General features: G+C 56.1%; 1 protein-coding gene across 2 annotated transcripts in view; it reads left to right on the forward strand.

The window, feature by feature from the left end:
* Positions 1–3,520: 3,520 nt before the first annotated feature.
* Positions 3,521–12,182, forward strand: part of RAD23B (RAD23 homolog B, nucleotide excision repair protein) — a 56,273-nt gene continuing 47,611 nt past the window's right edge. For both annotated transcript variants that reach the window (XM_073346004.1, XM_073346003.1), the window contains exon 1: positions 3,521–3,852. In XM_073346004.1, coding sequence (XP_073202105.1) covers positions 3,787–3,852 — 66 coding nt within the window. In that variant the 5' untranslated portion in view covers positions 3,521–3,786. The remainder of the gene's footprint in view (positions 3,853–12,182) is intronic.

Genomic DNA, 12,182 nt, shown 5'->3' on the forward strand with positions numbered 1-12,182 from the left:
CTCACTTAAAGCGCAAGTAACAGGCTTTGATAATTTCATCCTAAGAAATTAAATGTCTTTGGATTCGAAAGAGACAAGATGGGTGAGGAATTGGACCAACTTCTGTTGGGGAGAGACAAAAGTTGGGGTTTACACAAAGCTCTTCTTCAGGTCTGGGAAATTAGCTCTGGACTTGATTCTCATTTACACTGATGCCATTTTATACTACTCTGCCAAGGTAAAAGGGCCTTAAAGTGGGCATTCGTTTTCTTGAAGCCATCTTTAAAGCCCCGTATGCTGGCAGAGAGGTGCAAAACAGCCTCAGCGAAAATGAGGATCAGATCCTATATTTGGGAGGAGAAGTTTGCAATGTATAAATTGCAACCATGCACAAATGATAAAAGGGATTTTTTATGTTTAACTGGTTCTATTTGATTTCAGTGGTGAAGGGTAGTGCAATTGATGGAAATTGAACTATTCGCTACAAAATATCTACATTTGTGCTCACCTATTAACTACAAAACATCTATATTTACATGCTGAAATCAGCATTTAAGGAGGTTTGATTGCTTTTAATTCAAACACTGCTAAATGAAATGCTAAAGTACAATTAAAGGTTTTAGCTGCAAAACAAAAAATTAGATACAGTAGCATGCAGGAGTAGTAAAAGAGGGTAAATGATGTTTTAACTTGTAAATAAACAACCAGTACAAAAACAAGTGATATTAGATGTGCTTGAACACAGAGGGGAGGGGACAGCTCAGTGGTTTGAGCATTGGCCTGCTAAACCCACGGTTGTGAGTTCAATCACTCTCTTTTTGAATGACCCTGAATACAAAGCAACCAAGTTATTCTCTGCTGTCAAGATTGCTGGATTCCTATTAGCAACAGTCAGCAGTTTCTTTGGCTGTCTGGTAAAAGCGTGTGTCAGAGCCCAAGGTGCAGTGGATGCAGACAGCAATGCCCCTCACACATTCATTCTCACTATGAGGCTCCTCCTAAGTCTCCCCTGGACTACAGAGAAATCCTCCAATTTCTGATCCTCAGTGCTGCTTGGGAACCTTGCAAATTATCAGAGACATTCATCAGTTTAAGCACAAAATCTAATCCTCCAATTTACCATGCTAATGATGATAATGATCCAAATATTTTACTTACTCATTACAAAGTTCTACTCACCCTGCATAAAGAGAGTGAAGAGAACTTTGCAAGGCATCCTGGGATAAGAAGGAGGAGGGATTTTGTTATTATTTATAGTATAATAGTGTTGTAGTTGGAGCATTCATATACGTTGACATCTAAATGATGTTAACATTGGTATTTAATGGGGATTTTAGGTGTGTCTGTGTGTGTGAGTGAGACAAGGTGGGTGAGGTAATATATTTTATTGGAACAACTTCTGTTGGTGAGAGAGACAAACTTTCAGGCTACTCAGAGCTCTTCATCAGGTCTGGGACAGGTACTTTGGGCTTGTCTTCACCTGCAGCACTACAGTGGGGTATCTGCACCGGGGCAGCTACGCCACTGTATCGCTGTATGTGAAGATGATACTAGTTAACCCACCTCCCCAAGAGGCAGTAGCTATGTTGATGGGAGGAGCTCTCCCATCAACACAGCGCTGTTTACATGGGGAGTGGGGGGATTAGGCTGGTATAAGTAGGTCACTTAGGTGTGTGGATTTGTCACACCTCTGAGCAACATAGGTCTGCAGAGTAAACCTGGCCTTAGGGCTTGTCTACACTACACAGCTTTTAGTGACACGGCTGTGTCGCTACAGCCGTGCTACTAAAAGTCAGGCAGCGTAGCCAATGTCTGACAAAAATCTTCCACCCCCCCCAACGAGCAGCATTTGTGTTGTCGGCAGGAGACTTGTCGCAGCAAAACTTGCACCTTTGAAGGGCGGGGGGAGGAGGCTGACACCGCTGAAAGACAAGTTTTGTCATTCAATTGCCAGTGTAGACATAGCCTTAGTGTGTCACAGCTAAATAGGAGATCCAACAGACAGAATATGCACCAAGGGACCATTAAAAGTGAAGTGGCCCATTAACAACCCTCTAGTCATAGGACAAAAAAAGGGTGGGGGTTAACGGGTTACAGAGACACAGACAGACATCATTAAGCTCCATAGAAGTATAGTGAGACAGGATTTTTTTTATAGGGGCATCATAAAAAGAGTATAACACTTTTGCTAAAATATGTGGGAGAGGTGCCATCCATGTGTAATGCTCATCACAACCCCCGTGTGCTCAGGCTCCTGTGTATTATACTGAAAAACACTCTACAGGGGTAGCAGCCGGGCAGAGGACCCTGGATCCCAGCTCCTCCTCCAGTCTCAACTGCTCTTCACTCACGCCCAATCCCAGACAGCCCCTGGACTGCCCCTTCCCTCCTCAATCCTAGCTCCTTCCAACAGCCCCTTCCCCCCAGCAGCCCGAACCCAGCCCCCCAGCAGCCCCTTCCCCCCAGCAACCCCAACCTAGCACTCAGCAGCCCCCTCCCCCAATCCCAGCCCCCCAGCAGCCCCTCCCCCCAGCAACCCTAACCCAGCCCCCAGCAGCCCCTCCCCCCAGCAGCCCGAACCCAGCCCCCCAGCAGCCCCCTCCCCCAATCCCAGCCCCCCAGCAGCCCCTGCCCCCCAGCAACCCGAACCCAGCCCCCCAGCAGCCCCTGCCCCCAATCCCAGCCCCCCAGCAGCCCCTCCCCCCAGCAACCCTAACCCAGCCCCCAGCAGCCCCTGCCCCCAATCCCAGCCCCCCAGCAGCCCCTTCCCCCCAGCAGCCCGAACCCAGCCCCCCAGCAGCCCCCTCCCCCAATCCCAGCCCCCCAGCAGCCCCTGCCCCCCAGCAACCCGAACCCAGCCCCCCAGCAGCCCCTGCCCCCAATCCCAGCCCCCCAGCAGCCCCTGCCCCCCAGCAACCCGAACCCAGCCCTCTGCAGCCCCTTCTCCCCAATCCCAGCCCCCCGCATCCCCTTCCCCCCCAGGAGCCTCCTCCCCCAATCCCAGCCCCCCAGAAGCCCTTGCCCCCCAGCAGCCGTAACCCAGCCCCCCAGAAGCCCCTGCCCCCAATCCCAGCCCCCCAGCAGCCCCTGCCCCCCAGCAACCCGAACCCAGCCCTCTGCAGCCCCTTCTCCCCAATCCCAGCCCCCCGCATCCCCTTCCCCCCCAGGAGCCTCCTCCCCCAATCCCAGCCCCCCAGAAGCCCTTGCCCCCCAGCAGCCGTAACCCAGCCCCCCAGAAGCCCCTTCCCCCAATCCCAGCCCCCCAGCAGCCCCTGCCCCCCCAGGAGCCTCCTCCCCCAATCCCAGCCCCCCAGAAGCCCTTGCCCCCCAGCAGCCGTAACCCAGCCCCCCAGAAGCCCCTGCCCCCAATCCCAGCCCCCAGGTGGACCCTGCCCGCCCCAGCCCAATTTAGCCCCTCCCCCTCCTTCAATCCCCTTCCTGCCCAGCAGCTTCTCCCGCCCCAGCCGAAGCCCTCCCGGCACATGCGCAGCGGCCGCCCCCTCCCGCGCCTGCGCACCGAGCGTCCCTGCCCCGCTCCCCTCCCCCTCCTCCTCGCTTGCGCAGGGGGCTGCGGAGGCGAGTCATGATGGCGGCGGCCAGGCTGTGAGCCGCGAGAGACTCCCGCCCGCCCGCCCGCACGCGCGCCCCCGCCCCTCCCCCGACGCCCCCTCCCCTGCCCTCCCCTCCCCTGCCCTGCCCGCGCGCCCAGCGGCGGGAGCGGCCCCCGGGGCCCCGGCGGCGGGAGCGGGTCCGGGAGGCGCAGGCCGCGAGCGCGGGGCGGCCGAGCCCCGGGGCGGCGCCCTCGCCATGCAGATCACCCTGAAAACCCTGCAGCAGCAGACCTTCAAGATCGACATCGACCCCGAGGAGACGGTGCGCGGGGGGGCGGGGAGGCTGGGGGGGGAGTGGCGCGGAGGGAGGTTGGGGGGGCGATAGAGGTGGGGAGGCTGGGGGGGGTTGGGGGAGTGGCGCGGGGGGAGGTTGGGGGGGCGATAGAGGTGGGAAGGCTGTGGGGGGTTGGGGGAGTGGCGCGGAGGGAGGTTGGGGGGGCGATAGAGGTGGGGAGGCTGGGGGGGGTTGGGGGAGTGGCGCGGAGGGAGGTTGGGGGGGCGATAGAGGTGGGGAGGCTGGGGGGGGTTGGGGGAGTGGCGCGGAGGGAGGTTGGGGGGGCGATAGAGGTGGGAAGGCTGTGGGGGGTTGGGGGAGTGGCGCGGGGGGAGGTTGGGGGGGCGATAGAGGTGGGGAGGCTGTGGGGGGTTGGGGGAGTGGCGCGGAGGGAGGTTGGGGGGGCGATAGAGGTGGGGAGGCTGGGGGGGGTTGGGGGAGTGGCGCGGGGGGAGGTTGGGGGGGCGATAGAGGTGGGGAGGCTGTGGGGGGTTGGGGGAGTGGCGCGGAGGGAGGTTGGGGGGGCGATAGAGGTGGGAAGGCTGTGGGGGGTTGGGGGAGTGGCGCGGAGGGAGGTTGGGGGGGCGATAGAGGTGGGGAGGCTGGGGGGGGTTGGGGGAGTGGCGCGGGGGGAGGTTGGGGGGGCGATAGAGGTGGGGAGGCTGTGGGGGGTTGGGGGAGTGGCGCGGAGGGAGGTTGGGGGGCGATAGAGGTGGGGGGAGTGGCGCGGAGGGAGGTTGGGGGGGCGATAGAGGTGGGGGGAGTGGCGCGGAGGGAGGTTGGGGGGGCGATAGAGGTGGGGGGAGTGGCGCGGAGGGAGGTTGGGGGGCGATAGAGGTGGGGGGAGTGGCGCGGAGGGAGGTTGGGGGGCGATAGAGGTGGGGAGGCTGTGGGGGGTTGGGGGAGTGGCGCGGGGGGAGGTTGGGGGGGCGATAGAGGTGGGGAGGCTGGGGGGGGTTGGGGGAGTGGCGCGGAGGGAGGTTGGGGGGGCGATAGAGGTGGGGAGGCTGTGGGGGGTTGGGGGAGTGGCGCGGAGGGAGGTTGGGGGGGCGATAGAGGTGGGGAGGCTGTGGGGGGTTGGGGGAATGGCGCGGGGGGAGGTTGGGGGGCGATAGAGGTGGGGGGAGTGGCGCGGGGGGAGGTTGGGGGGGCGATAGAGGTGGGGGGAGTGGCGCGGGGGGAGGTTGGGGGGGCGATAGAGGTGGGGGGAGTGGCGCGGGGGGAGGTTGGGGGGGCGATAGAGGTGGGGAGGCTGTGGGGGGTTGGGGGAGTGGCGCGGAGGGAGGTTGGGGGGGCGATAGAGGTGGGGAGGCTGTGGGGGGTTGGGGGAGTGGCGCGGGGGGAGGTTGGGGGGCGATAGAGGTGGGGAGGCTGTGGGGGGTTGGGGGAGTGGCGCGGAGGGAGGTTGGGGGGGCGATAGAGGTGGGGAGGCTGTGGGGGGTTGGGGGAGTGGCGCGGAGGGAGGTTGGGGGGGCGATAGAGGTGGGGAGGCTGTGGGGGGTTGGGGGAGTGGCGCGGAGGGAGGTTGGGGGGGCGATAGAGGTGGGGAGGCTGTGGGGGGTTGGGGGAGTGGCGCGGAGGGAGGTTGGGGGGGCGATAGAGGTGGGGAGGCTGTGGGGGGTTGGGGGAGTGGCGCGGAGGGAGGTTGGGGGGGCGATAGAGGTGGGGAGGCTGTGGGGGGTTGGGGGAGTGGCGCGGAGGGAGGTTGGGGGGGCGATAGAGGTGGGGAGGCTGTGGGGGGTTGGGGGAGTGGCGCGGAGGGAGGTTGGGGGGGCGATAGAGGTGGGGAGGCTGTGGGGGGTTGGGGGAGTGGCGCGGGGGGAGGTTGGGGGGCGATAGAGGTGGGGAGGCTGTGGGGGGTTGGGGGAGTGGCGCGGAGGGAGGTTGGGGGGGCGATAGAGGTGGGGAGGCTGTGGGGGGTTGGGGGAGTGGCGCGGAGGGAGGTTGGGGGGGCGATAGAGGTGGGGAGGCTGTGGGGGGTTGGGGGAGTGGCGCGGAGGGAGGTTGGGGGGGCGATAGAGGTGGGGAGGCTGTGGGGGGTTGGGGGAGTGGCGCGGGGGGAGGTTGGGGGGCGATAGAGGTGGGGAGGCTGTGGGGGGTTGGGGGAGTGGCGCGGAGGGAGGTTGGGGGGGCGATAGAGGTGGGGAGGCTGTGGGGGGTTGGGGGAGTGGCGCGGAGGGAGGTTGGGGGGCGATAGAGGTGGGGGGAGTGGCGCGGGGGAGGTTGGGGGGCGATAGAGGTGGGGGGAGTGGCGCGGAGGGAGGTTGGGGGGGCGATAGAGGTGGGGAGGCTGTGGGGGGTTGGGGGAGTGGCGCGGAGGGAGGTTGGGGGGGCGATAGAGGTGGGGAGGCTGTGGGGGGTTGGGGGAGTGGCGCGGGGGGAGGTTGGGGGGGCGATAGAGGTGGGGAGGCTGTGGGGGTTGGGGGAGTGGCGCGGAGGGAGGTTGGGGGGGGTTGGGGGAGTGGCGCGGAGGGAGGTTGGGGGGGCGATAGAGGTGGGGAGGCTGTGGGGGGTTGGGGGAGTGGCGCGGGGGAGGTTGGGGGGGCGATAGAGGTGGGGAGGCTGTGGGGGGTTGGGGGAGTGGCGCGGAGGGAGGTTGGGGGGGCGATAGAGGTGGGGAGGCTGTGGGGGGTTGGGGGAGTGGCGCGGAGGGAGGTTGGGGGGGCGATAGAGGTGGGGAGGCTGGGGGGGGTTGGGGGAGTGGCGCGGAGGGAGGTTGGGGGGGCGATAGAGGTGGGGAGGCTGGGGGGGGTTGGGGGAGTGGCGCGGAGGGAGGTTGGGGGGGCGATAGAGGTGGGGAGGCTGTGGGGGGGTTGGGGGAGTGGCGCGGGGGGAGGTTGGGGGGGCGATAGAGGTGGGGAGGCTGTGGGGGGTTGGGGGAGTGGCGCGGAGGGAGGTTGGGGGGGCGATAGAGGTGGGGAGGCTGGGGGGGGTTGGGGGAGTGGCGCGGGGGGAGGTTGGGGGGGCGATAGAGGTGGGGAGGCTGTGGGGGGTTGGGGGAGTGGCGCGGAGGGAGGTTGGGGGGGCGATAGAGGTGGGAAGGCTGTGGGGGGTTGGGGGAGTGGCGCGGAGGGAGGTTGGGGGGGCGATAGAGGTGGGGAGGCTGTGGGGGGTTGGGGGAGTGGCGCGGAGGGAGGTTGGGGGGGCGATAGAGGTGGGGAGGCTGTGGGGGGTTGGGGGAGTGGCGTGGAGGGAGGTTGGGGGGGCGATAGAGGTGGGGAGGCTGTGGGGGGTGGTTAGCAGCTGTTCCAGTTTGTGAATAGTGGAGACCTGTTTTGCAGGGCATGTGTCTCCTTAGGGCGCGAGGGAGGACTGGTGCGTCTCTGCTGGGTGAGGCCTGTGTGTGTCTGGTGGGGTTGGTGTATGTGGGGAGACTCATGGCCTGGCCTGGGGTGCAGGTTGCTGTGACTGCACTTCTCCTCGGGGAGGGGGGGTGGCTGTGCTGGGTGTGAATTGAGAGACCCCAGAGGCTTTTGTGTGTGTGTTTGGGGGGCGGGATTCTAGTAGTTCCTTTAGAGTTTCGGTTGCAGTGACAGCTCTGTAGTGGGGGTGCATGCGTGGGGTGACTTCACTGGCAGTCCCTGTGAGTGGTTTCAGAGTAGCCGCCCTGTTACTCTGTATCCACAAAAAGAAAAGGAGGACTTGTGGCACCTTAGAGACTAACTCTGCAAGGTGGTGGGGGACGGGTGTTACTGCAAAATATTGATATTGGGGGGGATGGGAGGGGGGGTTGTATGTGTAACTAAAATGAGGGTTAGGTACTTATACCCTGACCAGCTTTGGAAGTTCACTACGGTGCCCTTTAAACTCGGAGAGGAATGTGGGTGCAAACTCTTACAGCTTGTTCCCCCATGTTACACCCATACGTGCTGCCATCTTTTAACACCCCACTGGGATTTCAGTGGATCTTCCCCAGGCCTTGCCCATTAGGGCTCGGCAGTGAAACTATCGAAAGACCTCTGTGCCTCATCGTTTCCCTAGGTTTGATTGTTTAAACACCTCTGCTCTCCTCTTCTCCCCCCACCCCCAAAAAGAAAAGATAATTGAGTGTTGTGAAGGGTAGCTGCAGCTTGCTCACAGGGGTGCTTGGGTCTAGACAAGTTGGCTGAGAGAGACTGTGAATGTTTAATTGAAATGTACACAGCGGAGTCCTTCACAGGCTTAAAACACTAGCCTTTATAATTAATCCCTACCCAGGGAGTCACTTTCTCTCTTTTTATTCCCCTTCTCATCATATTGAGTGAATTGGAGCAGCTCTGAGGTCCTAGGAAACCTCAGCAAAAGGAGGGGATTAAGGGGGGGGTTTGCCCAGCCACACAAGCCATGCATGTGAGACTGCAAAAAGTATTGGCTAGGTCAGGGGTGGGGAACCTTTTTTCTATCAAGGGCACTGACCCACATAAAAAAATCAGTCACAGGCCACACACAGCCCTGCAGGGGCGTGCAGAGGCTCGGGGCTTCCCCTAGGCTCCGGGTTGGGGCCAGATATGAGGGTTTCAGGGTGCGGTACAGGGCTCTAGGCTCTGACAAGGAGTTTGGGTGCGGGAGGGGGTGAGGGCTTTGGCTGGTGGGTGCAGGCTTTGGGGTGTAGGAGAGGGCTCTGAGCTGGGGCCAAGGAGTTTGGAGTGCAGGAGCAAGCTCATTGCTGGGGTAGGGGATTGGGGTGTGGGAGGAGGTTTGGGGTGCGGGCTCAGGGAGGGAGTTTGTGTGTGGGAGGGGGCACAGGGCTGCGGCAGCCAGTTGGGTGGGGGTGCAGGGTCTGGGAGGAGTTAGGGTGTGAGGGAGGGGGTTCTGACTTAGGGCACGGAGTTTGGGGGGTGGGGGGACTCAGAGCTTCTGGCCCACTCCACGGAAAGCTGCCAGCTAAAATGAAGCAGCGGGCTGGATCTGGCCCATGGGCCGTAGGTTCCCCACCCTTGGGCTAGGTGTTGGAGGATGGGGAAGTAGAATGGCTTCTCCAATTAATAAACATTTGATCACTGTGTAGGTGTACCTGAGCAAAGAACTTGCTCCAGTAAATTAGGGGCTTTGCATACACACAATGTTTCAGTAGAATTATGGCTAAAAATATGAGAAGATTTTTTGGGTATCTTATGTCAAATTATATATCATGAAACCATGATCTTGGTAACTCTGCAGCAATAGGGTTGAAGTATTAAACTAGCAAATTCAGGAGAAACTAGTTGGAAAAAGTATGCCAAACATTAGAACAGCTGATGATACAGTTGTAATGCCAGCTTTATAAAAAAACATGCTCATGAGGCCTGTGTTAAAAACCAAAATCAGTTTAAATCACCAAATCCTTTAAAATAGTCTTGTTAATTTAGGTTTCAAAGCTGTTTTATTGGTTGGATGTTCCCTTTCAGTCTAATTTTGAAAATGGCCCTTTATAGTGAAGTGTACTAGTGCCCAAACCAAATGTTAGACTTGTGTTGAATCAAAACGTGTTAACTCCTGGGAGTTTTTGAAACGTTACATTTAGTCAATTCACTGTTTCTATGTGCTCAATGCCAAAGGTAGGTTTGATTACCTGGAGCACTGCCCTGTACTGTGACATGGCCAAAATTATCTAGTTAAGATAGGCTCAGGAAATTTATGTTTTAAACCTCCTACTATTCTAGCAATTTCTGACCACTTCTTTAACTTTCTTTATATAAGTCAAGCTTAAAAGAACAAAGAAATAACTGATCTTGAGTGCAAAGTAAGAAACACTACAGATTGTCATTAGAAGTATTCAACCATCAGAAGTCAGGAAAATATTTAACTATACTTTCCACTAAGAACATGAAAGAACACACTTAATTTTCATTTTATATTAAAATAACCACAAATTTAGTAACAATTTCAGCATTTTGCATAAACTTCTGACTATATCTCCCTTAATCAAAGAACAGGCTCATATAACCAAGTTATTGAATGTTGTTGCTATGGTCCTAAGTTAGATGTTGGTGTTGCTTTTATTTATTTATTTATTTATTTATTTTTTTAAGTACTAGCATGGTCTGAACTTCCCCTTTTTAATTACTAGACTTGAAGCAGGACCCTGTCTTGTGTCCATGGAAGTACCCTTCTAAATTTATCAGGTAGAAACTGTAGAACATGTCATCTGGTATAATACTTGGTTTAAGAAAGTCTTGGCTAAAGGCCTCATGGTTGGAGAAGTTCTGTGGGGTTTGCATTGGGGGGGAAAATACGTGCCACACTTTGTTCTGGCCTCTGAATTTTTGGGCAGTCAACTTTTGGAACAAGTGTGCAGAGATCATATTTACACCCCTCATTCTCAATGGAAAATCGTTTTGCCAGTTGGAGCAGTTGCAGTGTTTTAAGTTTTGCTGGCTGAATACTTGTAATGCATTCTGTTTGGTTCAGGATGAATAAAAGCACCTGTTTATATAATATCAGGGGATAGCCGTGTTAGTCTGTAATCCACAAAAACAAGGAGTCCTGGCATAATAGTTGGTACTCCTGTTTACTGACAATGTTTGATTGAAATGGTGAATGCAGTAGAGGACCACAGGCTGAAATAATTCCCACTACCTGAGACTTTTGCAATAGTGTCTAGCAAAGGAGTTCTTTCCTGTGCTGAAAGACAGTTATGACAATCCAGAGTTGTAGACTTTGAAAGGTGTTATGTTGTTGGGAATGCCTAGACCAAGATGCAGTTGATGTGGCCCAGAAAAAGCATGCTGCTAAATATACAGCAGTGCTGGGTAAAATGTTTTTAAGCTTCCCTAATATGTTGAATACTGATCTCAATAATTCAACCTGGTTAAGTTATGTTTAACTTAAATTTTACGAGGCTATTGAAGTAAATCTCTCTTTCCAAGCTGAGAGAAATGCCAAAAATGTCACTCTTCTTCAAAAGTGTCTAGTTAACATTGCCTGATTTCTCCTGTGCTAGCACTCTTTAGGGAATGCCTGTTTGAGAAATGTCTTTTTTTAAAAAAGTTGTGGAAGCTATTTTAAAAAACAACTTTTGGACAAATTTTGTGTTCATGTTAATTTTAACAGTAAAATATAAATATAACTAGTATGTACACATCAAAAAGCCCTGTTCATAGCAGATATCTGTTGTGGTGATGAAAGTGTCAGCCTCTCAAATTTTAGCATTATGGAATCTGCTTGGAGGGTGGGGGTCTAACAAAAGGAATCCTGGACATGAAGCAGGTTCCATTGAAGCTGCAATGGGAAGAGGAAGGGGGAAAAGCTACAGTGGGGATGGTGGTGTTGCATGTGGCTTCATTGAGTCAGCGTTCTTAGTGCTCCATCAAAACTGATACTCGGGTCTTGGAGGGTGATAGGAAGAAGTGACTACTCTAGCAGGGAAGGTAAGGGAGACTTTGAGGGGTGGGGAGTAAGGCAGCAGGCTTACAATAAAGGATGTGGGTAAAAACCTGTCAGTCAGAGGAGCACAGAGCCTAGGTAAAATCTGACAAATCTGAAATGCTTTTTCTGGTGATGTAATCACAAACATATATGTGGGGGAAATCCCAAAACTTAACTCTGGTTCTTTTCTGTGGTCCTACTTGTAGTGGTAATGTCAAATTTGTGAATCAGATAATGTTACTAAACCAAATAGTCTTTTGGGTGGTTGAAACTTTACAAATGGATTTATATGCGAGTTTGAGACTGAAAGACATATTGGTCCCATCAGTTTCTAATCTCTTCAGTACTTCAGAAGTTTTGCTAAAGACTGTTTAAAAGCTGTTAATGAAGTGGGAAGGCCACAGCGCTTAAAAGCACAATCCTGCCCTAACTGAAGTCAGTGGTAGTTTTGCCATTGAAATCAACAGGAGTGGCATCTAGCCCTAAACACTTGATTTTTGTGGCAGATAGGACTTTGCATTTGGTCAATATTCAAGAATAAAGTGAGTAATAAATACCCCAAAATGATCTGCTTTACTTGTCTAAATTTTAGACTTGCCCTTAGTTTTAATAGATCACCTTGTGAGCAGATCTACAACTACAAGCACTGCAGTGACACAGATCACCACTGTAGTGTAGACCAGGGGTAGGCAACCTATGGCATGCCTGCCAAAGGTGGCACACGAGCTGATTTTCAGTGGCACTCACACTGCCTGGGTCCTGGCCATCGGTCCCGGGGACTCCGCTGCTGGCCTGGGGTACTGGCTGCCGGCCCCCTGCCAGCTGGGTTTTCGTCTGCCAGTCCCCCTCAGCCCTGAGTCTCTGCCACCTGTCTGGGGGCTATGCTGCTAGCCTGGGGTCCTGGCTGCTGGCCCAGGGCTCTGCAGCTGCCCCCAGCTGTGGCCCACTGGCCCCAGCCTGGGGCAGTGAGGGGTGCAGGTAGGGGCAAGATG

The sequence above is a fragment of the Lepidochelys kempii genome, chromosome 5 (assembly GCF_965140265.1).
Source record: "Lepidochelys kempii isolate rLepKem1 chromosome 5, rLepKem1.hap2, whole genome shotgun sequence".
Taxonomy (NCBI): domain Eukaryota; kingdom Metazoa; phylum Chordata; order Testudines; family Cheloniidae; genus Lepidochelys; species Lepidochelys kempii.